General features: G+C 44.4%; 1 protein-coding gene across 1 annotated transcript in view; it reads right to left on the bottom strand.

The window, feature by feature from the left end:
- Positions 1–25,350, bottom strand: part of LOC149332330 (proteasome activator complex subunit 4A-like) — a 49,322-nt gene that overhangs the window by 4,544 nt on the left and 19,428 nt on the right. Inside the window, exons 14-38 of the mRNA XM_089557217.1 lie at positions 24,910–25,008; positions 24,190–24,327; positions 22,513–22,734; positions 21,444–21,601; positions 20,387–20,479; positions 20,211–20,266; positions 19,618–19,683; positions 19,457–19,512; positions 19,297–19,395; positions 18,691–18,753; positions 17,869–17,964; positions 16,859–17,182; positions 15,295–15,404; positions 14,721–14,774; positions 12,648–12,777; positions 11,499–11,822; positions 9,905–10,030; positions 9,179–9,331; positions 7,276–7,380; positions 6,455–6,675; positions 4,121–4,377; positions 2,600–2,676; positions 1,938–2,066; positions 1,633–1,788; positions 708–782 (exon numbers count right to left, since the gene is read on the bottom strand). Coding sequence (XP_089413343.1) covers positions 708–782; positions 1,633–1,788; positions 1,938–2,066; positions 2,600–2,676; positions 4,121–4,377; positions 6,455–6,675; positions 7,276–7,380; positions 9,179–9,331; positions 9,905–10,030; positions 11,499–11,822; positions 12,648–12,777; positions 14,721–14,774; positions 15,295–15,404; positions 16,859–17,182; positions 17,869–17,964; positions 18,691–18,753; positions 19,297–19,395; positions 19,457–19,512; positions 19,618–19,683; positions 20,211–20,266; positions 20,387–20,479; positions 21,444–21,601; positions 22,513–22,734; positions 24,190–24,327; positions 24,910–25,008 — 3,387 coding nt within the window. The remainder of the gene's footprint in view (positions 1–707; positions 783–1,632; positions 1,789–1,937; positions 2,067–2,599; positions 2,677–4,120; positions 4,378–6,454; positions 6,676–7,275; positions 7,381–9,178; positions 9,332–9,904; positions 10,031–11,498; positions 11,823–12,647; positions 12,778–14,720; positions 14,775–15,294; positions 15,405–16,858; positions 17,183–17,868; positions 17,965–18,690; positions 18,754–19,296; positions 19,396–19,456; positions 19,513–19,617; positions 19,684–20,210; positions 20,267–20,386; positions 20,480–21,443; positions 21,602–22,512; positions 22,735–24,189; positions 24,328–24,909; positions 25,009–25,350) is intronic.

Below are 25,350 nucleotides of genomic sequence, written 5' to 3'. Positions count from 1 at the left end.
AAATCTGCAGTTCACTTAGTGCAGCTTACTCATGAAAGAAAACTATCATTCAGATAAAGAAAAAAATCTGCCCTGAACATTTTCCTAGGTACCTTATAGCACTACTCCAGCCGATCAGTGCATTTCTTTACTTCAATCTTGCATCAACCTTGCTTCAAGTATGAAAAAATATTCCAATCTTACATGGCCATTTCATTTTTTTTCTCCTCAAAATTGTAGAGCACATTAAGCTACATAGTGAGGTGCACTGAGATAACTGTCATAACATAGCAAGTGCTGTATGCTAGATAACAATGACAAACAAAGACAAACCTTTTCTGAACATTTCATACTTTTCTTACTCAAATATGGTACCTGGTCAACACTGTAAGGTCTCCCATCTACATAAAAAGTCTTAAAACAGCAGCAATCTCATGGTGGCTTATCCACAAGTAACTAATGAGTAAAAAAAAAACAACAATTTCACACATTCCACAGCAAAACTCAACACCGCGATGTCTTTAGTAAAAAACTATGACCCTTTAAAAAAAGCAACGATAATATTGTCTCAGCCTACACCACTGTGTATAACAAGCTTGTTGCCATAACAGGTGCCATGAACGAAAACTGTAGCATGCAGCTCCTAACTGTAACTTTAGCAAAAACCAAATAGTATGCAGTCAGAAATCGTAGCAAGCCAGACAGAGGAAACCACTGCAATCACTAACCAGAAGCTCATCCGTGACCTTGAGGAACTCGCAGTGGAGCAGGCCGCCAAGGGTCTCACCTGCCGTCTCACGAACCTGGAAAAACAATCATTCCACACCCAACCTCACATTCACAGATCTGCCCACCCATAAAAATAATAAAATAAAAAAAGCCCTGTAACACCTGCACATGTTACAGGCATCTTCATATCATAAAAACAGCGAGCATAACATAAAAAAACAAGCATGAAAAGATGGGGAGTGAGTGAGCATTCATTTCATTCCAGCAGCACTCTTCTACCATATCCTGTCTGTTCGGCACCAATCGAGCAATACAAAAAGAGACAACTACTTTGTCTACTGAATCTTAACTGTCAAAGTCTTTGTCATTTTATTTCTAACATTTATGTTGTGAGGTAAGAGCGCAGGTTATTTTCACTGAGCTTAGTTTCCTTCTTGATGCTTCCCGATACAAAGATGTGGGACCCTTCGGCGGCAACATCAACAAGGTCCTCCTCATAAGCAAACTTCTCCCCGACTCATTTTCAAAGAAAACTCAGCAAGAGATTGCGATTTGCAGCTTATTTTGTTCACAGGGCACTTAGCACTGGCACTCCTCCAGAAAGGAAAACTAATGCAGAAAGTGGCGGCATCAGTCTAGACAAGCATCTATACGAACGATGAAACCTCCCAGCAAGATCGCATGAAAAAAAAAACTCAAAAACTTCTTGAAACTTCTTGCACTAAGTGAGGGAAGGAAAGGACTGGACAGTGATTTCCTCTACAGGGCGAAGGAGTGAGCAAAGATTTCCTTTACAAAACTCCCCTCGATTTTACAATGACGTACGTTTCCAAAGGAAGTGTTTTCAATATTGCTGGGGGTCCCCTACACTACGCAAGCTAACAATCCTTCTCCTGCCATGATCCGCGTTCCCGACATACGCACCTCGAGGCGCTCGTCTTTGAGCAGGGCCAGGGTGTGGCCTACAACGGTGTCTCGCCACTCCTGGCAGCTCTGCATGGTGAACAGGTTGGTGAACACCAGGAACTGCAGCAGGTTGCAGCTGGCAGCCCGCGAGTGCCAGTGCGGGCTCTGCACCACCTGCATCGCACAGAAACAAGACGGCGGCACTTCTTGCAGCAAAGTAATGCAAAGCAAACTTCATTGCTGAACTATCACCACCACCGTGGCGCAGCTGTCTTACTAAAGAAACTCGGCTCTGGTACGCTGAAGAGCCACTGCGGTCATACCTCGCCTATGGTAGCCAGAGCTGCCCGGATGCTCTCTGGAGGCAGCAATGCGTTGCCCAGCAAGGCGAGTGCCACTGCGCAGTCCTTCTGCAGCTCCTCGTCCGTCTGGTCACTCTGCATCTGGCACAGCTGTAAAAGTTGAAACAAACACTCTGCACACTTCATCTTGACCTCCTGGTTCCCAGTGCGCAGCTCTTACGGGCTCATCTTTGGTTCAAAAATGCTGACATGCTCTAACGAAGTCAAGCGGTTGATTGTTCTCGCTTTCAACGGGCAAGCGGAAATTCGCGTGCTCCTTTTGATGGAACTGCTTACAAAAGTCACGCAGGCAACACATAGTTTGCACTTTGAGAGCCACTGAGGGCAACTCCATCTAACTTTAGTTCTGAGTACAATTTGATTTTACAGCTTTCTCTCTCTATTTCTTTTGGTTTGACTGGAGTTTGTTAAGCAGCAGGTGACTTACTTATTTCCTTGGAGTGACTTGGAGTTAAAAATGTCACACAAAAGAACACAGTGCCCGAGGAATAGGAATTTCTTCCACCCACAGTGTGTCTCTTATTAACACGAGGAAAGTTCAAGTATATGCTTATAAGACAGGAGGACAGGAGCACACTAATGTCGGCAGCACAGCAGAAAAGGCACGATGCCAAGGTGCTCACCACGGGGACCACCCTGAAGATTTCCGGGGGCGCTGCACTCGGGGACTGGGACACACTGGCCAGGATCCACTTGCAGACTGCCACAAGACGCACAAAACACCCGCCCTCAAACACGGCCACACAGACTGCCCTCCAATCCTGCAATCCTCCATAGCTGGTGAACAGCGGAATTGGTGAGCGGTCATCAAAGCTACACCAACAGCTCCCCCAAAAAATCAACACAAACCTCAAAGACAAGAGACAAATGAACTTGCTAGCTGCTGTTAGCTATTCCTGTCTAAAACGCACAAGCAAGGCTCGCATACTGTACAAGAACAGGAACCGCAGTGTTGGAACCAATATGTTGTCACAAAGCCAGTAGGCTTATTACGAATCATTCATGGTGTCTCAATGAGCGTAGCATGAAAGGAACTAGCAACTACCCAAATTATACAACTACAACAGCATTAGAAGTGTTAGTAATGCATTTTCTGGTAACCTAGCTTCACGAAAATGAAGAGTGGCAGTTTTCCATCAGTGGTCACTGAACCAGCAATAATGCAGCCTCAGAGAAAGCCCAAAGTTGCCGACCAGGAAAAAAGAAAAAAAAAGACCAGAAGCTGGGACGGGTGGTGGTCCATTGCGGAAAGTCCTCAATCTCATCCACACTGTCCATGGATATGGACACAGATACATGGATATGCAATGTGTAAAAAGAAAAGATGCATTCCAATTTTTCCAGTGCTGTGACTAATGTTTGGGCAATTTATATTTCTTGTAACGCGTTACTCGTAGAGGCAATGGAGGCACCCACAGATGTGAAAATGGACACGACCTCTACTAACGAAGGCAGTTTTGGAGTCGTCAGTGTGACGGAGTTGCTTCCTTGAACACTCAGAATAAAATGACAGCATAACGCTGATGAATTATTACAATGTGTGGCATCATCTGACAACAACTAAAAGCACTTTGGTTCAGCCCACACTGATGGTTCGCATTTGACCACATGGTGATGTGCACTACCAGGCCTTACACTTGTCGTGATGCATAAGACGACTGGCAGTCTCGATCACGCAATTACGACCAGTTTCTTGCAGGATTTTGTTCGCGAAACCTTAACGCTGAGTTAACTATCCAAAAAGAACTTTTCAAGAACTTGCATGATCATCTGCAGTGCTGAAGCATAAAAATCTGGACAATGAAATTCAGTGTTAAGGTTTAGCTGCATAAACACAGCAGACCATTCATATCTGCAAATACACTGCAGACAATTCATATATAACACAAGGAAACTATGTGTCATTTTTTTAACCATTCCTGACAACAAAATCATTGAAACATTGTCAGCTGTGCCAAGGTAAAATAATGAGCCACAGGTATCTTTAGAGCAGCCTAACCTTTACAACGCAACACTTAAAAGCTGATACCATTGAATTCAACTAAGAATAGCTGCCCACCAACGACTGCCATAACAAACAAAATAACAGTGCTGGAGGTTCTCATTTACACCTTAGCTCCATGCAGTTGGAACATGTTACACACCTGTCTGAAGTAGGCGAGAGGCGGCCTTGCGTTCAGGGGTCACAGAGCCATTCTGTGGAGCCTCGTCGCTGTTCCTGTGGTTGTTGGTCGCGTTGTTGGCTGGCGCTGCATCGGACTGCTGGTCATTGGCTGCTTCAAGAAGGGGGGTCAGGTGAGACATCAGATAGTCGATGAAGCGCGGCCTCCGCGGCACCAAGGTGAGCGAATCTTGGAACATGGGCAGCTGCACGTCGTACAGGAAGATGTTGCACAGCAACCTGCAACAAGAAAGCGCGAATGAAGCGAGTGGCTGGCAGTGGCACCCCAGCCACTCACAAAGCACAATGGCAGCTGTCAAGTGAGACATCAAGCGTACGCAGTGAACGCTCAATATATCAATGGTTAAATAAAAGTGTTCCTACTGTTCCTCCTCTCTCTCTCTAGTCCCACTGCAAGCTATATTTTTACCCCTAATTAACAACACAATGTTAACGCTGGTCTCCACAGCATAATTAGCTACCTTAGAATTTTCAAAATCAAGCAAAATGTACAGTGCTGTCAGAAGCGTAAAGTCAATTCAAACAAGAGGGAAAGGTGGCCCTTACACTTCCTTAAAGGTTGTACACACAAAAAATTTAGTCGCTACTATTATGTTTGATTCCAGCATCCTCTTGAAGTCAGAATTAATAATCCTTCTTCGCACTTAAGGGGGGACACTGGTCTTGAAAAGAAAATTTTATTAATTTAGTCATAGCTATGAAATTTTCAGGGCACATGTATTTTTGTGCGCTGATTCTAGATATGTCATTTGATTTCATGTAAAACAATTCTTTGAGCACTTATGCACATTTTATGCAAGTATTTTGCGGAGAGTTTTGAAGAAAATTTGCTGCAGGGAACTCGCTGAAATGCATGCCATTGGGCTCTCTTGACACCAAGGAATGCAATAAGGGTAAAATTATCAACCTGGCTATCATAGAACTTGAGTTATAGGGTACTGAAGCTGCCACTTCACAAACAAGAATACACACTTTTCTTCTCATTTCTGAAGCGACAACTTCAAAACTCTATAACTCAAGTTCTATGATAGCCAGGATGATAACCTTACCCTTATTGCATTCCTTGGTGTCAAGAGAACCCAATGGCATGCATTTCAGCGAGTTTCCTGCAGCAAATTTTCTGCAAAACTTTTCCCAAAATACTTGCATAAAAATTGCACAAGTGCTCAAGGAATTGTTTTACACGAAATTAAATGACATATCTAAAATCAGCACACAAAAATACGTGTGGCCTGAAAATTTCATAACTGACTTCATTAATAAAAATTTTTTTTCTAAGACTAGGGTCCCCCCTTAAAGGTTGTACACACAAAAAATTTAGTCGCTACTATTATGTTTGATTCCAGCATCCTCTTGAAGTCAGAATTAATAATCCTCCTTCACACTTAAAGTGAACTTAATGTGAAGCAGAATTTCAGTTTAACTTTTAGTTTCCTTAAAGTGTTCTCAGGACATGCAGGCTTAGCAAGTTAATTTTATCATTAGACAACAAGTGGACCTTTTCATCACTGCTACCAGAAAGTTCTCGTGAACTCTGGTAGCTCAGTTAGCTCTGAGCTTCTGCTACAGGATCTGGCAAAGTACAGGGCAACATGCTGGAATGAAGCTTACCGACAGTCATAGCCGGAATCAGCTAAAGCAGAACCTTCCGAGAGAACTGCTACAAATTAAGATCAGCCACGACTCGAATGAACTCATCTGTAGCTATAGTGCAACGAACCACATAAATTCAAAAACCTTTTCATTTCCATTTTATTAATATTCAGCTGAAAGTGTCATGAGCTTCAAGCTTCTTCTTAAACAGTCCAACAAAATAAAGCTTAAGTGCTGGGACAATAAGTGAAACTCATTGTTATCAATGAGCCAGTTCAAAGAGAAATGGGATCTATTCTCATTTGGACGAGCCCAGCTACAAATGTTTTCAGTAAGTATAGTGCAAAAAAACCCTCTTAGAGATCGTTTCACATCCACTTTGATAATTCACAGCGATAGCTGTTAAGGGAGCGTTTCCCAGTCCTGCGAAGTCATTGGCGTAACGTAGAGAAGCAATGAGGAGCAAAGAGCAGTGGCACCATTTTCCGTATAACGGACCTGTGGCGCCCTCTGTGCACAGTGGTGGAGACTAGTGCTTGCACCGTACGCACCTCTCAGCACATAGGGCAATACTGTGCTACGCGGCAAATGGTGCATTCATCACCAGAGCTAGCTTTCTCTGACTGTCGAGTTACACATGCGTGGCAACTGTTCTTCGCCCGAAAATAGCATGACATAACATGCCAGAAGAACTGAGGCTCACCCGCCAATCTTGTCACGCACGTTCTGGTAGCTGTGGGGGAGGCGTGGCTTGAGGCCCTCGAGCATCTGCTCCAGCAGTTCGCAGACTCGCCACTCCTGCTGAGCGAGGCCCCCCAGCAGCACGTACAGGCGACTCGACTGCAGGAACGAGCCCTCTTCGATCTTCGGAGGTTCAGCCAGCAGTTCAAAGAACCAGTGGTACTTGTTGGGATCCCGGCTCTCCTGCGGTGTTCAGACACAACAAGGTCGGCATCCTCGCATTCCAAGCAATTCATAATTGAGCAACTGAACTAGGAAGAGCTCCGCTGCTTAAAGCTGACTTCTTTCAGTATTCTTTTTCACACTGCATTTCAGTAGCACTGTTGTGGGATTATTTTTCTATTATTTTTTTAAAAGTGTACCACAATGTACATTTAGAAAGGGGGATGAGAATGTAGGAAGCAAGTTATAAAGAACGCAGGTGTGTTTCATGAATAAATCCACAAATTAAGCCTCTATAAAAGTTCCCTAATGATCATTCATCACAGATGCATGGTCCCACCTGACTGACTGATAAGCTGTAAAAAAACAATGAGGCTTTTTTTTTTTTTTTTCATTTTGGAAACTGATGCGTTCAGATACCAAAAAAGGGTCTTCAGTAAAACCTCTCTCAGTAAGAGAAGACATTTAGTCATGAGCAAAGTTAGTTCTAAACTGTCCCTATAACTGTGTGCCTGTGTGTCTACCAAGCTGGAAAAGTTTCCGCAAATGCTGCCATAGACTTTTCGGCATGCTACCAAATGGGGGAAAAAAGAAACAACGTGCAAATACATTTGCTCTTACCGAGATAGTGGCCATGCAGGTTCCCCAGTCCGGCAAAGTTTCCGGCATGATGGTGGTCATGCCCTGTCGTATTGCAGGTTCGGCCACAGCCCGCAATGCCTGCATCTGGAGAACACCACAAAAGCTGCCGTCATTCCATGCTGTGAAACAGAGCAATAGATGAAGCGTCTAGATCCTATTCACCATTACAGGTTTACTACTAAAAATAAACCTGAGAACTTGTTGTTGAGCTAGTTGATTTCTGCACACTTAAAAGAAGACTTTGGAAGTGGAACTAATAGTAACAATATGTGCGGGTTTGACATCCTGGAGTGATACACACCCAAACCCATGCAAAAAATTTTTGTTTCATCACAACATGGAAACTAAGCTCGCATTTTCCTTTTTTTCTTATCACTTCTCTATACCGTCTTATTTCAGATTTTCCCTACTAAGCAGAGGTAAGCCATAGTGTAAAAAACTTCCATAACATGGGCCACAGTAATAAAGGCAAAAAAAATCATTATTTTCTGCATTATGTTCAGCATTTTAGGAAAAGGCAGTGCTTGTTTACAAGTACCCGGTGTTGAGCACAGACATTCTTTATATCACCTATTGCTAACACTGTAGCCTTGGGCGACATGTATTTATAGCTAGAAAACGTTTTTGAGTAAAGAGTGGGCAACAGCCCTAACAAACAGGAAAAGTAAGGAGACGACAGATGAGTGCGCTGTAATTTTACTCAAGACGAACAGACCAGCTCATCTCAGCCCTTTTCAAGAAGTTTCCTCTCTATGGTTGAGTCACAGCAGTTCAGAATGCAATTGAGATTTTTCCTATATGTTTTGTGATACTCTGCCTCCAAATGCAAAGGGAAGCCCTAACAGCTAATACAAAGAGGAAATCATAAAACACTACCTCCATCTGATGTAAAAAGACAAATAGAGAACAGCTTGTGAGACTGCTGCCCTCTGAATACCTTGCAGTTAAAAAAAGAACCCTTCCTTCAATTCTTTCCGCAGGAAAATTCCACCTTAACGCTCACTGTCCTTATGCAATATCCTCAGGTAAGTTAAAAAAAAGGAAGTGCATAAGGAATCAGGACACTTGTACTGCTCACGTAACAGACAGCCTTTCACTCTGCACAACCAGTGAAATTCCCATTCCTCTATTAAGGCGAAAGCCTTTAGTGCCTCATCGTTGTCGACAAAAGGTTGTCAGCAGAGGTGTCACGCTTTTCGATTGTTCGAAATTGTTATGACATCAGAGTGCGCGGATTCGAAGTAATGAGGTCACCCACGGATGCCTGATGCCCCCTTTTGGAGCACACGACAACTAATAAAATAGTTGTTGTCCGCTCCGACAGGGGGCGTAAGGCATCTGTGGGTGACCACATTACATACCTCGTTACTGCAAACAGAGCCATGCATACAACCGAACTCATCGAAGCAGATAGAGAGTCGTGCTAAAGAAGCGGTCAAAGTCGGCAGTCAGAGTGTGTAGTTGTAATGTGTAGTCAAATAAAGCACTAGTAGAGCACAAACTAGTAGCACTAGTAGTCTCGCAGTCAATGCCAAAACAGTCGCCAGGGAAGGAGCACTGTGAAAGGCCTTGCAGCACTTTAGAGAGCCAAAGTGACCCCTGAATTTTTTTTCACCTTTCTCCTCTATTTGTCATCATCATCTAGTTCAAGTCCACTACGGGACAAAGACCTCCAATCAGTGACCACCTCGTAAGCCCTGCTAGCCCCAACTGCAGCCATATTTATCCATGTCAATTGTTCCACCTCATCACTCCACCCGATCCTCAGTACTTCTCACCAACTCACTCACACTGCCAAGTATACTGAAAAATAAATGCTCCCTCCCTCTCATCCACTCGCTCTCAGCCTCTAAAACGTGCTTGCCAGTAAACGTATGCATACCTTGTCGAAGACCCAGTGCTTGCTGCCCCGCATTATGCCTGCGAGTACTTCTAGAGCACAGCGTTGGTTGCTCTCCTGATTGCTGGAAATCTTGGAGAGGAACAGCTTCTCGAAGAGCGGCAGAAACGCGGTGCCGTAGTTGCGGAACAAACCCTGCAATGTAAGAAGTCAGGCTGATCACTCGCTAGAGCCACCAGGCAAAGTTCAGGCTGCTTCCCCCCGTGCCGTGATAAGAGTTCTGCGTTAATGATTTCATTCAATGCAAACTGTATTGCCTCTTGTGAACATTCCAGTGCTGACACTGAAGGGTGAGGGTTCGATCCAGACCGTGGGGCCTCAAAGCCATTAAATACAGATCATCACTTGAATACTGAATTTTTTATAAGTCAACCATTTAAAACAGTTGCACAAAATTATCCACATTCTTCAAACCAAGCTTCTTCCTTTTATCAGACATTCAAGCTGTCAGAAAAATGCACTTATGTCAGTCTCACTCATCTCGTACAGATGCCCCAATTGTAACAGAGAGTGAAGAAATTAGAAGGTGCAAGGACACAGAAGTGGTGTTCTTAGGTAGCATAGGGGTCAAATGGAGCAGGGCACCATTCAGTAGGCATTGAAACAAGAGAGTACTATTAAGAAAGCCTCAGTGTTAGCCACTACTACCTTTCTTACATTGAAAGCTTTGCCAAGGAAAATGACTGAAGATGGATCAAGCGAACAAACCTTGAACATGTAGAACCTCTTGGCGTCAAAGCGGTCGTGACCTTTGCGTTCTTCCAGCGAAAGGTACTTTGCAAGCTGCTCCACAAATGTTTCTGAACTGAAGGCCTCAAAGATGGCCGCTTCAGACTGAAAGAGAAACAGTGAAGAGAGTCACAAATGCCCTTGTTGTGTAGGCTGACTGGAGCCTCGGCTTGCTTCCTTTGACAAAATCATGACAATGCCTCAAGAAAAAATAAACCATTCTGCACTCCATGGATCAGTACCTACTTGTGAGTAAAGACAAGTAGGTACTGATCCATTTTATCACCATTAAAAAAAACACAGGACAAAACAGAAATGAAAATCATGTTTATGTAAACGCAGCTGATCACATAAACCCACACACGTTACTTCTCTTGAAACCGATGGAAGTGCACAAAAGAAATAGCCTGCTGAGCACACACCTGTAAGATCTAAAATCGATGATGATGAATTACAATAGTGCAAGGGTGACTCAGATCTAAAATGAAGTTCAAAAAGCTAGAGTCATGCGATGTTCAAAAAGCTCAAAGCTCATGTATACTCCCGTATGGCATATTGCAGTTACGATAGGAACAGAACACAAAGCTGCATGTAAAGTGTGGTACTGAACGAAGCCTGGCACAAGCAGCATCATTTAAAGGTAGGAGACCTTACAAAAACTGTTTTGCTGCAGAGCAAATACCACATTTACCCTTTTGTAGCATGACTCCGTTTGCAATTAGAGGAATGTTTTATCAGTGCGAAATAGAAAAAATGGCTGTTTCTCAATAATATTGTTACAGTGCATAGTGGTTCAGTAGTAACGTGAGGGATAACTTTCACTTTTATTATGAGAAAAAAAAACATTAACGCTACATTGAAGTAAATATGGTGCTTGCATAAGGAACACACTAGTACAAATGAAATACCCCGTGATTATGTGCCAGAATGTTTATTACCCTGCATAATGACTGCACCCTCTAAATCTTCATAAATTTTTATGGGGAAAATGTGAATTCATCATGACAGTAACTAAAGTATGGCAGAAATTAAAGGCGAAGAGACCAAATTTTTCATAGCAAAGTTTCTGCTTTAGCACGGTGCACAAGACATTAGTAAATGTGGATCACCAAGAAAAGTTCCCCTACATTCAGTAAATAATTCACAACTGCATTTTTTTTCCTCTTTTTTTTTCCTTTCAGCAGTTGAAGGGTGGCTGTGGTGTCACAAATAAGCATGTGATCAAGTGAGGCATACCAAAACTGCAATATAATAGCTGCTTGTTCACTCACTGTCATTCAGTCTTCTGCAACTGGCTAATGTGAACATTAAAAGCGAAATTAAAATGGAAAAACAGCAATTGCAGCAAGTTTTTGTATGCCTCGTGTGACCAGATACCTACTTGTGACGACAAACCACGGAACTGAAACTGCATGAGGGAAAAAAATTATGGTATTGGCGAATTTCGCCCGGTGGTCAAAGCTTACTAATGCCTGCCGCATTACTACAAAGCAAACACACAAAAGAAAAAGTTGGTGTCTCTGCCACTTTAAAAGAAAAACAGGAAAGCAAGCAGGAAAACCACCGCACTCACCGGGGACATCTCCTCGATGGTGCGGTCAAGCGAGGGTTGCTGTTCGTCGGGGGCATAGATCAGGAATGGCTTGGGCAGCCGGTAGAAGCCGATGTGGGTCTTGTGCACAAAGTGCTGCTTCTGCCACTGCTCCCGGGTGTCGGGCCGCCGTGCACTGTTGTATTGGAGCCAGAGGTTGGCCGGACGCTTCCCTCCCGCTCGCTCGACCAGGGCGGCCAGCGTTGGGCTCAGCTCGAGGGACTCCTGGTCAATCTCGGACAACTCCTGCTTGATGTGTTCCCGCTTGAGCTGCTTGAGCACCGTGCCCACTCCCAGAATGGCCACCTGCATTTTCAGGTGGGGGGAAAAGTCAGAAGTAAGCAAGCCAATCCATTCCTCCACAGCAGCCGCAACAGTACACAGAGCGGATGAGAAAGCACACAACCGCAGAGGCAGTGTTCTAGCACCTGTTATTGCATCACGTTTTGCTGCAACAGTACAGTGACACGAATTCCAGCAGCTACAGTCAGATGCAGCCTGTACCTGCTGCGAAGCTCCACCAACATTCGTGACCCGCAGACACTATTCCTCAACGACAAGGAGAAAGTTTACATTACAGCTTCTTTTTTTTTGTTGCCTAAATGAGAAGCTAACACAAGTCGACAATATTAGCACAAGAATGTTTATTTTCTTCGCGGCTATAATTGGTTAGCATAATAACACTGCACCTTGCGACCTATGATAATGTTTTTTTGTTTTGTTCGTTTTTCTGTGTTGCTCTTTATCTTACCACGCCAGCTATAGTAATGAATAACAATGTGAGGGGCAGCTCATGCCTGCCCCACACTGGGTCTGCCACACCACATACCCCAAGAGCACAAAGAACAGGACAAAGAAGCACGAAGCCACTGCTGTGGCTCAGTGGTTATGGCACTCAGCTGCTGACCCGAAAGACGCGGGTTCGATGCCAGCCGCGGCGGCCGAATTTCAATGGAGGCGAAATTCTAGAGGCCCGTGTACTGTGCAAGGCCATCTGCACGTTAAAGAACCCCAGGTGGTCGAAATTTCTGGAGCCCTTCACTAACTATGGCGTCCCTCATGGACCGAGTCGCTTTGGGGACGTTAAACACCCGAAACCTAAGACCTTAACCAGACATGATTGATACTCACCTTGCGCACGTTGAGCGTGTCGTGCACCAGGTGATGGACCAGCATGCGCACTGCAGGTGTGGGCAGGGGCACGTCGGTGCGGATGAGTAACTTCACCATCACCAGGGCCATGTGGTAGTGACGCCAGTGACTGCAACACACGAACACACATCACCACTCCTGCTTCACTTTCTGCCATGCAAGACATTCACTTGAATCAGCAACAAAATTTTCCATTACATGGCAACAAACCAGCAATACACTTCCACTTGGAACAATGGCAATAAGCTCAGGCAGCTTTACATCAATGTCGGTGAGATCCCTAATAATTGACTCAACTGACACGGTGATCACATTCACTATAACTGAGCGTTCACATTAAGAGGAGTAGCCTGCGTAAGAAAAAAAAGGCAAAATTTATTTAGGTTGTGGGAAAGAGACAGTAAAGCAAGGTTTCACCTTCAGCACGGACTGACTATCGGACGTTTATTCAGGGTCCCCACATTTACTTACTTTCCAAAACAAAACTGCTGGCAGGTAAAAGCCGTTACAAGGTGAGGGGTAGAAAACTTGTCACACTTTGTCCCAACAAAAAGCAAAATTCCAAAAACAGATAGAAACAACAGAAACCAAGTTCTATAATGGAGCTAACAGTCAGTCAACATTACGTCTCAGTATATTACACTGTCGCTTTGTTGCAGCAAATCAATCAAGGGTAAAAAAGTCCACTTTCTGCAGTTTTCTACGTCATAATACATGCAACACAGTCAGTGCTTAAAAAAACTATGCAGCAATAAAGTCAAACCAAACTGACGATATATTAAGTACGAAAATTACTGCTCGCATATCACGTTATCGTACAAAAAAACAAAACAACAACAGTCTCAGCTGTGTGCTCCTTACGTACCAGCTATGGAAGGAAGAGAAAGAACACATTAAACATCAGCACTTCTTCTTGGGCGAGTTGGTGCATACTTGATTCGAAGAAAATAGCGCCAGAGCAAGCAAACCACGAAAAGACAAGGACGAGACACAAAGCGCTTTGTGTCTCGTCCTTGTCTTTTCGTGGTTTGCTTGCTCTGGCGCTATTTTCTTCAAAACATTAAACATCATTGGCCCCACAAGTGTAAACAACGCATACATTTCCCAACCACAAATAACAAGCTTTCTAATGATGCAAGCAATCCTAACACAGGCCCTTGTTTTGTAAGCCTTGTGCTTTACTTTTTGTTGGCGACTGATTCAAGAGCTAACAGTTCTTGCTTCGTACCACAAATAGCTCTCAATGCCATCACTTGAATTCCTCACATACCAAACGATATGATAATTTTCTTCGCAGATCCATTCACTGCACATTGCAGCAACACTGAAATATAAAACTGAACCATGCATTGAATAACTGGTTTCACCATTAGTTGTCTAAAACAATGGAATAAATGCTATAATATTCTGAATTGTTGGATAGCCAAAAGGACAAGCAGTGTTCTACTTTGCAGCTTTATTTATAACTATAACGTTATAATAACCCAAACTGCTCAGCCATACATGTTTAGAAACTGAAAATTTTGATCTGTGCAGACATGCAATTCCAGGTTTTACTTAACTGTAAAGTATCCAAGGCAAAGTTCATTTTTTTTTAAGGTGGACATCATCGATGGCTACCCCAGTAAACTACTGCATTCTAACAGTAAAGATGCTACTTGCACTGAAAATGGTGCTTTTATAAACTAGAAAAAGCCTCCCCATAAATTAAACAAATGAGCTGCCATCACCCCCAAATTTCCCAGAAAAACCGCAGTGTATCAACACAGTTTCTTTTTGCGAGGATCTCAGAGGTTATGCTATGCCTCCATCTGCTTCGTAACGGTGATCACGGGGTCCGTTTCGGTGTAGACGTAACAAGTCTCAGTCGAGCGGCAGGAAAATTTTTTGATAAAATTTTCTTGGCAATAATTATGTCTTTCACTGCTAGACAAACAACAGACATACCCGGAAAAAGCCACACAATTCATTTTCGCTAAGATAATCTGAGCGGAGTTGTCTCCTTTCAATATGGAAAGCACGGCAATTGCCAACACATGGGTGAATACTTACAGGCTGCCACTTTCCACCTGAGATACCAGCTTGCACACAAGGTTTTCATACTCCCTGCAAAAAAGCATGACATGCATGAAGAGTCAGGGTTCTGGCCTGTGTATTTCAATTACAGATTGCATGCCTAGGCTCTAAGTTCCCACAATTTTTAAGTTTTGTTAGGGACTATGCAGAAAGAAAGATTCAGAACCATTACTTGAAGTTTAGTAAACTGACAAGGTTTCTAAACCTGTGGTCTCAAACCGATTATCGGCCTCAATAATGAAACTGCCAAATAAATTACTAATTTCTGTACCAATGCCAGAGAAAAACAATATCCGCAAATCACTCGCGACAATCAGAGCTAAATGGAGAAACTTAGTGAACCATGAGTAAACAGCCCTCAAAAAGATGGTTAAAGTGTTAGATTTTTTTAAACGCAAGCTTAGAAAACTAATAATTCATTCTAGTCTGGAAGACGGATTCTCCTCAGTTACGATATACTGTTCATTTGGTGCAAAAGCACGCTACATTGCAAAGCATTAAAAGTGATGTGCCAATCAGAGTTATCACACAAATGGCCTGTGGTTATTACTTCAGGGCAGCGTTGTTGCACCGCTCCTCAGCTTCAACAGCTGCGGCCATCTCGTCGAGGGTAGCAGAGGGCGAGAGTTGTTCAGCGCTCTTCAAGCAAGATTCCGGCACCTGCAAGAAGAAAGCGACAGGAACACTCAATCAAGCGCGGTTTCCCACTCTCAAATTTCTCAAAAAGAAACTCTCAATCTCTCAGATTCTCCACATTACGGTCTTCTCTTCCGAAATTCTCCAGACAAAGTTTTTTTTCACAGCTACCAGTAGGATTTGGCATTCTATGTGAACCACAGAATATACAATTAACGAAAAGTGTATGAGGACACCAAGGTATTTTGCATAGCTAGTTTGCATAAAAGAATTCCTTGAAGCCCCACAAACAAGGTAAATTAAATTACCAAGACCCACAGGAATGGATGCATGAAAGCAAAATGCAAAATTTCCCCCACCTCAAACTACAGCAACAACGCTTGACGTGACGTCATCTGAGTGATTTAAACACCGTTAAAATTTTTTGATAATAAAAAAAAAAAGCAGAGCAAGTAGTCACATGAAGTGCTGGTGTCAAGCTAATTTGCCCCATCGTGCGATAAATGTTCAGAGTTTTCTGTAAGCAGCCAGTGCATCAGACCACTAAGCCATCTTCGCTTTCGTCTTTACCATCCTTCAAACAGTCCCTACCAAGAGCTGCGCCATCTCCATCATATGGATCCTCACTCACACTGTAAACGCACCGGGAAACAGGGCCGCACACGACGCTGTTCGAGGTCTCACCCATCAAGCAGTGTTATTGGCTGACTCCCACGCGGTATTTTCTGCGAAGGACCAGTTGGTCAGGTACCATGCCATCATTATGCATTACCGACTACAACGACTCCAGTTTCCGCCACATCGAAACTCTCATTAAAAATCTGAAACAGCCCTTTAAAGGCTTCAAACGCTCTCTCTCCCTATGCCGGCCCAGTGTGTCACCAAGTTTCCTGGCAGCTATAGCCTTGACTGCGCCCTCTGCGGTCAGCGTGCCAATAAGAGCCCACCTCCTATGGGCTTGCTCTGCTGATTTCCCTAAACCAGAGCTGCAACTCTGTGCTTTTCAGCAGTGGGAGGCCACGCTGCTCATCTCGGACTTGGCTGTCTAATGTCAGGACCTCGCGCGAGCCACCAAGTTCATCCCGAAACAACGTCTTCTTATCCCCTAGGGTCAACCTCAAGTTCCTAACAAGTTTTTCTCCTCCTCTGTAAGCTATCAGATATGAAGTTCACCGAATGCACATAAATAACAGCGCAAACCAGCAGGACACACGACGAAGAACAGGGACACACAAGCGCTGTCGCAAACCACCAGGACACACGATGAAGAACGACGGAGGACAAACAATGAAGTGGTTTGCGCTGTTATTTATATGCTATGGATCACCAACTAGCCCGCACTCTTACCCTACATCGAATGCAGTAATACCTCACCTTTATTAAAACTATGAAGAAATAAAGTTTCATCGTTTTCGTGATTTGTTCACTGGACCAAGACCAGCAGTGCTCCTCGAAGACACAAAGCTGACGCAGCGTACCTTCAGTGCAATCTGCATGGTCTCGAGGTGCTTCTGCAGGGTCTCGAGGATGTGCTCCAGGAGCCAGATGATGGAGGGCTTCTCGGAGTGCCGCGCCCCGACCAGAGCGGGCCACAGCTGCCCCAGGAAGGGCCAGTCGCACAGCACGAGCATGGTGCGCTGTTTCTTGCCCAGCAGAGTGTAGAGGGCGCCCTTGAACTGTTCGTGGGTCACATCGGTGCGCTCTGGGGTCAGCAGCTGCGTCAGGCCCTCAAGCAGGAGACCGTGTGAGCCTGAATAACTGTTCACACAGTTTCCCAGCACTTCCTGCGCCTGTATCCGCACCTGCACAGGCAACAGCAGTAGTAGCAGTTTGGGGTTTATTAATAGTGCAGCGGCAACTCTGACCATAGTGCATCTCATTAGTAATGGTTGTTAGTAGCATTAAGGTCTAAAACATGAATTTAAAACGTATAAACTAAAAGAAGGCCATTTTGGCTAACACAAGGGGTCCTCAATTTTTTAAGCCTTAGGGAATGTCAACAGCTTTCAAAAGGTACGGCGGAACCTGTCTTGGTTACCATCCCTTCCGGCCTATTAAGCACACAAAAATGAGCACGCAGACATGCAGCTCATCAAAAAAATGCCTAAATTTGATTAATAATGACTGGCTCTGGATGAAAGCAGTCACTGGTATGCAATCCCAGTATGTTAAGTCCAAAATTAAATTAAAAAAAAAAAAGGTGTAGGTGGGGTTGAAGTTCACAGATTCAGGTGCTTAGAGAACTCAAAAAGCACTCCAAGAAACTCAAGGATTCTGGGGCATCTAGTTTGAGGACCCCTGATCTAAGGCGAAACTAAAGCAACCGGAGAACAGCACAGATATTTAACAAGACATACTATCATAATGGTTCGGAAGGAAAGGTCCTAAACAACTGCAGACCAGCACAACCTTAACACCATAGAACTGTAGAGTCAAAACACTTCCTTCCTGATGTGCTTGGCGATATGCCTTGAACACGATAACTTGCCTCACTATAGTGGCTGGTGGATAGGCGCGACAGGTCAAACATCAGGTTCCGGTGCATATCCGTGAACAGGCTCTTGTAATGGCTCAGAACACGCATCTGAAAGAAAATTTAAAAAGTTGATGGTCTTCCTACTGCACCACCTGGCATCACATTTAAAAAACCACACAGAGAGAAGCATAGAAGCTTGGAAGCATCTTAGCAGCTGCGCTCTGCTAACATCAAACGCCTAATAGGTTGCATTTGTGCCCCACAGAAAGGTGTTTGACGCCCTGCGAGAACTTTCTGCAGCAAAAATTGCGTACCGAGAATCCATGCAACAACTCTGCCGCTTCGCAAACTAGGCTTGAAATGTATTAAATGAACAGCAGCCGATATAGTTCAGCACTTTACTCCTGTAACAAGGATAAGATGGATTGCCCGGCCTGCCTACAAGCATAAATGCTTGAGCGAACAGGCAAAGAGCAATGTATTACATGTTGTACGAATAAAACACAAAGAGTGCAAACATGTTTTGATCACGCAACCATAAACACCAGCTTATATAAGGCGAGTATATTGATCAGATGTCTCCACCGCAAAGGCAATCGTGTTTATAGTCATTTTAGTCTTTCTTCACATTTTGCAAGTGCCAGCTATTAAAATGCATTACCAAAAGCAACATGCAATCAGATAGGCTCCAAGAACCCTTCAAGGTTCCAAGGACAACCTGAGCGAGAACCTAGTTCTCACTCAGGTTTGTACACCCGAGTTTGTACACCCTGAGTGAGAACCTAGTTCTCATTCAGTGTGTTCAAACTTGTTAATGTGCATCTGTCAACTCACCTCATGTTGCAGCTGAGCCCTGTCGACCAGCAGTGCTCGAATGTGTTGCTTGTGTCTGGCAAGCTGTGCAAAGAAAGGCATTGCATTATGTGCGGTACTGGTAAGACTCCTCACAGCAATAGTGCCACCTCTCAATAATGCACTCTGCATATGATATGTACCTTCTATATCACAAAAAAATTTGAGTCCTGGCACTTGGAAGACTACAACCCACGCTTCGCTGCAGCACACATTCTGAAAATACTAAGGAAATGCAGGGTGAATGGTCTGCAGAATGGATTAACAAGAACTCATAATCTGATCACATTTCTTCACACTTCACCACACACCCTCACACTATGCATTAGTATTGCCACCCTAGCAGGAAGCGATCGCCAATGTGATGCACATGACCAACGTTCGCCCACTGATATTTACCAAGGAGCTGTTGAATGAGACAAGCATAGAAGCATCGTTCATGACAACAGGCATGCACTGTTTGGCCTTTTGCTGTTCAGAAAACAAAAAAAAAAGCCTGCAGCTATTAATATCATTCTGAACCTTATAAAAAAAAGCCACTCACTTCACTGATCGCTCCGTAATGTTCAATGCATATGACACACGTACCCTGTTCTCCAGGCCTTTCTTGATAATGTTGAACCCTTTCCATCGAGTATCAAAGTCATCTTTGGGGGTCCCCCAGAAGAAGATGAGTTCGTGGTAGATCTGCAATACAACATTGCCTATAGCCCAGCTGTACACTATACAGTGCTTAGCTAACCCATACCTTTATGATCAAGCAGAGGGATTTGATGTCGTCCTCATGAGTCTCCAGAGTGTGGTCTGCAAAGATTAAAAAGAGGGGGATCATGACCGTGCTCCATAAAATTTGGTTCAATTCAATACGACAACTGTCAGTGCAGGGAACCAGTGTGGGGGTTCACATACCTAGCACCTGGCGCATAATGGTGGCCACAACTTGCCGCACATTTTCACCAGACTTGAAGTCCACAGCTGCACAGTAAAAAAAATGGTGGGCATTAGCATATGCATGCAAGTTTAGACCAGCATCACCATATAACTTACACACTATTAGGAATGTAAAAGCAAAAAGAAAAAGAAACAATCAGTTGTAGTTGCAGACCACCACTGACCCATATGAGGATGTATGTACCAAGAAAAGCAGGGCGGCATGTTATGTTACCAAGTCATACAGTACTGCTATGCAGTTGGTTTTAAGTACTAGGTAGGTTTTTTTTAGGGATGCCCAAAAACCATTACACATGCTTTCAATAAGTGCTCTTAAATCAATTTACTTGGACAAAGACACTTCAAATCCCCAAGGTAAGTTTGCAAACAGATAGACCGCAGTAAAACACGTGATCGTAGTGCCCTTGCGACATCTGTTATTTTCTCTAAGCCACTCATGTTAATTATTCCTTTGTAGCACATTTAATATGCTCTGTAGACACCGTTGTTCTTTAGTTTATATAACAATAACATAAAACCTCCGAAAACCTAGACACTGATTTAAAACTCACATGGCACACCCAAATGGACCTTGTACTCGAGATGAACATCCACTTTTGAGCCCAGTCTGCACAAGAGCAAAGACAGCACACGTTAGGTGGTTAGGACATCGCAAAAAAAACTATGGCGCAAGAAATCCCTTTTCGGAGAAGGTCAAAAACCCATTATTGGGAAATGCAGTGCTTACAGGTTGATGGACTCCCCAGGCCACATTGGGAGTGCCAGCCCTGCTCCCAGGATGCAGTCGAGGACCAGGTTGAGGCTCCGCTGAACCTCCTCCCTGAAACACACAGGCTGTTTGATTACACAACCAACCTCGGGCACTTATGGACAACCCAGGCTTGCTTTAGAATCACCCAAAGTCCAACTCATGCAGAGAAGTGAATGAAGAATGAAGTGGAAAAACCGCAGCCACTCTGTCAGTAACAACAGAGCTGTAAAGAAACCAGCCAACACCACAACAGGGCAACATTCCATGATGGATCTGGAATTACACTCTCAAGCAATCTCTTTCGGCACTAGTTCTTTTTCCTGGTGGCATGGCATCCATTGGCTAGCAAAAGTGAAACCTAATGTCCCCACTGGTGTGCTCTGTCAAAACCGGTGCACTCTGCATGCTTGTTTGCACACACAAATTCTACATTAAGACTCAAAATTGGCATCGATACTCTTTACTAGCCATGTCAAGCGGGCAGGGAATAAAAACAGCCCTGCTCTTGTCAATGGAACCAACCTAGAAGTGTTCTCAGTCCGCAGGAAGGCAACTGTTTAACCCCGCTCAATCTTTGAGAAAGTTCACTCTAAGTTCACTCTAAGAAAGTTCACTCTAAGTTCACTCTAAGAAAGTTCACTCTAAGAAAGTTCACTCTAAGAAAGTTTACTCTATTCCGTAATACAGACATTGCGCACATATGTTAAGACTACATGACATTAACATGATGTCCACAGCAAGGATGTCTGATCACAAATCTTTTACTATGCCCAATTCTACTGTTCCAACCGAAAGGTGTGCACACTGGGAATACTAATACCCTCGAAAACTGTTGCTTCAAAATGAGAACCGCTACAGATTCATTTATTTGTCCCCGAACAACCAGGCTTTAAAAAGCCAATGGCACAATGATTACTTTCAACTGACCATAAGTTATCCTTTACAGAACAACCACGCTTTAAAAAGCCAATGGTGCAATAATTACTTTCAACTGACCATAAGTTATCTTTTACAGAAGCATGACACAACACACCTGGAGAGGCTGCGTTCTCCCCGACTCCAGAGAAGGAGTGCCTGCAGCTCTGGGTACAAGAAGGTTTCGAGGAGCTCTTGCACGCACGCCAGCTCCTCCTTGGATGGCACGTGCCACTTGATGTTCAGGTGGTCCAGATCACCCGCTTGACCCCACTCCTGCAAATGAACACCATCGCAGATTTTTTCAACTCTGAAGATGGTTTGGTTTATGGGGTTTAACATCCCAAAGCGACTCAGGCTCTGAGAGATGCCGTAGTGGAGGGCTCCGGAAATTTCGACCACCTGGGGTTCTTTAATGTGCACCAACATCGCACAGTACACGGGCCTCTAGAATTTCTCCTCCAAAGAAATTCTAGCCGCCGCGGCCGGGATCGAACCCGCGTCTTTTGGGTCAGCAGCCGAGCACCATAACCGCTGAGCCACCGCGGCGGCTTTCCACTCTGAAGAGTCAGAACGCCTAGTGCTGTGTGTTGAAAGCAACGTCAGGCCTGCAATGGCACTGGCAGCTTTGTGAACGCTGTTATGCTGGCTCCTAGGTATGTCTGTGAGGCACATAAAGCTCTAACTGGTTACCTTATTCTTCACTGCTGAAACTCCAGCTAAGCTCCAGCTAAAACTCCAGCTAAGTTTGAGAAGTGCACAAACAACCAAAAGCTCCAATTAAGAAATAATCGAAGTGTCAAGGAATAGAAAAACTCTTCAGCATAGAGGTAACTACACCAATGTTTTTTTCATTTAACAACAAAAATGTCTCCCTGTACTTTAATCATCATAATTTTAAACAAGCACCTGACAAAAATGAAAAAAATTCAGTTCAAAGTCAAATGTAAAGTTAGCATTGCAATGCCATCCTTCTCTTACTTACCTTTTCATGATAAGTAATTCTGATAAGGAATTTTCTGATAAGGAATCCTAAAGAATTACAGGCATGCATGATGCCTGTAATTCTGTTATGCGTAAAGGATTCACCCGAGCTCCGATAATAGCCACCCTTAAGCTGTGCACCCTAAAAAAGTGAAGTCCCACAGCTGCCGGCCAGTTGGCAGCGCCCTCCCATGGGCACGTACCCTGGTGGGCAGGTAGTTGGCAAAGTCCACGCACTCCTCCCACGACCGTGCAGTCATGCGGTAGTCGAGGGGGAAGACCATGCTGCACGCGCGCAGGATGTTCCGCAGCAAGCTGCTCGCCAGCAGGTAGCCTCGGCGCGACGACAGGTGCAGGGTGCGCTTCAGCACCTCCTGTAGGGACGGCAGGTGCGGCAGAAGCTCCTGCCCATTGCAGCGCACCATCTGCACAGGGGAAACAAGAACACCTTTGGCGACAGCACTCACACTCAGGCAGACACTCCTTCATGTTTCCGAACACAACAGCATTTACAACACTCGTTCAGCAAACCTTACCTGCTCATGAATTCGTGATGATTCACTCGAGTGTGTCCACCAAAGTTGAACAAGAAAAGAATCTTATGAACACAGTGAGGCATGGTAGCACTGCTAAGAGGCAAGGTCTAAAGACAAGTAAAGCACCACGAATGCTGGCATGGAGACTGTCCTGTGTTCCATTTCGTTTCGTTCGTTCGTTTATGGCATTTGTAACGTCCCAAAGCAACTAAGGCTATGAGAGACGCCGTAGTGGAGGGCTCCGGAAATTTCGACCACCTGGGGTTCTTTAACGTGCACTGACATCGCACAGTACACGGGCCTCTAGAATTTCTCCTCCAAAGAAATTCTAGCCGCCGCGGCCGGGATCGAACCCGCGTCTTTCGGGTCAGCAGCCGAGCACCATAACCACTGAGCCACCGCGGCGGCGATTGTCCTGTGTTCCAGCATCAGCAGTGTCTAGCTTGTCCTCAATCCACTTCTTAGTGTGCGTACCATGTATCACTGTGTTCAGTGTAACCAACCAGCCCAGCTGTGAGCACTATGTGAAAAAATAACTTGTACGGCCATAAGCTGGCTTCAAACTTCTGCTCCTGTGTTGAATGCTGCCGTTGAGGCAAACATTGTCACATAAAAAGGGTGCACAGAGCAAAGAAGAGGGGCCGCATCATGCAGCATAGTCCACATTGCAGCTGGTACAAGCTAAGAAATGTTGCCCCAGCAGTGAGAGTCAGAAACAGTGCTTTTATGAGCCACCGCGTGCTCTCCTTGCTCTTTCCGAGAGCCTGGCATTGTTGTAAAGGTCTCCCGAAGCCACATTCAAGATCAAATACAGAATACGCATGTCAATAATGGTGACGATGAATTGTAATGACGTAAGGGCAGCTTTGCCCAATGATCATCATGACACAATCTATTATCGTCATGCAAGGTGTGGTCGAAGACCCATTTTCAAGCATTTCAGAGCATAGAAGCTGAGCACCAGGTTAGGGAAAGCTTGTACGGACTGTGTCACCAGTGGATACCTGGCGGCACTGGGGACATGCGAGCAACTGAACCCAGCACCTCCTGCATGCAAGGCGAATCCCCAAACCACTAAGTAACCAGAAATTTGCATGTGCAATCACCTGAAACATCAAATCCAATGCGACGTTTTCTAGTGAAAGTAAAGTACTGCACAGCACCACACCAAATGTTGAGTCCCATGAGTGTGAGCAAACGAAACATGCAAGAATGTGCGTTCCACGGTACTGGAATTCAGATGCGAAATTCAGGCTTAACAGTCGCTCCTTAAGAAGCTACAGACCAAGAGAGGGAGGGTCCCACAAAGTTTCGAAATGCATACAGAGAGGCTTTACCACCTACCTCGGAAAGTAGCAGAAGGGCAAAGAGAAGCTCATCGTCCAGCAGCTCCTCTGTGGCCACCTCTTCGGACACAGTCAGTGCCAGGACCAGCTTGGTGAAGTGTGGCACAAACGTGCCCAAGGCCAGTCTCGGGTTCACCTGCATTGCAAGCGAAAAGACACAACACCTGTATCCACAGCCGGCTTCAAAGGCAAAGAAAAGAGACCCTCATATTTAAAATTTTTTCTCGAACAATGACAACACGAGCAAGACAAGAAATGAGCACAAAATTGATCGTGAAGAATTCTGCCGTCAGTAATGCCAACTACGTTGTCAGAACGCTTCAAAGTGCACTGGCACACAGTGATGCAGATCAACCAAAGAAGCATATTTTACAAACAAGCATTTCAAGACGAGAAGTGGTGGGGAAAAGTGGTAAGAAGTACAGATGTACACAACAACTTTACAAGCAAAAGCAATTATGAGTTTACATCATGAATGCTCTCACGCATGCTAATACATAATCTTTTTCACTTCAAAAGCAAAACTCTGTCCCCTTGGAATGCCTAATATAGTCAGGCACTTGAGAAGGCTAAGTTCTGATCACTACTTTCTACTGATTATTGGCGCACTCGTCTGGAAGTTATGTTTAGGATATTAAGAAACTTATGAAGGCTATGTTTGGATACCACTTCTAATACCCAGTGGTGCACTTAAACAGAAGTGACAAGACAGACTCACCCGCGCCATGCAACGGCACAAGTTAGCGACGTAGCGGCCAGACACTCGTGTCTCCAGGATTCGGCTAGATACAAAGGAATGCAGTTTCTTCAAAGCCGCCTGCAAAGAGAGGTTGTGGGCATACTTTGTAACATTGATGCAGAGTCACGAACGGCAGCCCTCAACACTGCCTACAGAAACAAGCACCCCGTGAAACAGAAGTTAACTTAGAAACGCAATATTATAACTTGGTTTTTGATTCAGCCTGTGAGTTGGCTAGACAAAGAGTAGTAAAAAAAAAAAATGACCACAAACTAGGACTTTGCGGATATTCGGAACTTTTTTTATATATTATATATGTATTAGATTTCTAGAAGTTTATATCTAACATTTCTGAATATACGGCAGCAACTGAATACTGCACAGACTTCCATAACTCTTAATTGCGGGAAAACGAAAATA

This window comes from Amblyomma mixtum, chromosome 8, assembly GCF_055824585.1.
Source record: "Amblyomma mixtum isolate Tamu chromosome 8, ASM5582458v1, whole genome shotgun sequence".
Taxonomy (NCBI): Eukaryota; Metazoa; Arthropoda; class Arachnida; order Ixodida; family Ixodidae; genus Amblyomma; species Amblyomma mixtum.
This window is presented reverse-complemented; position numbering and strand designations above follow the sequence as displayed.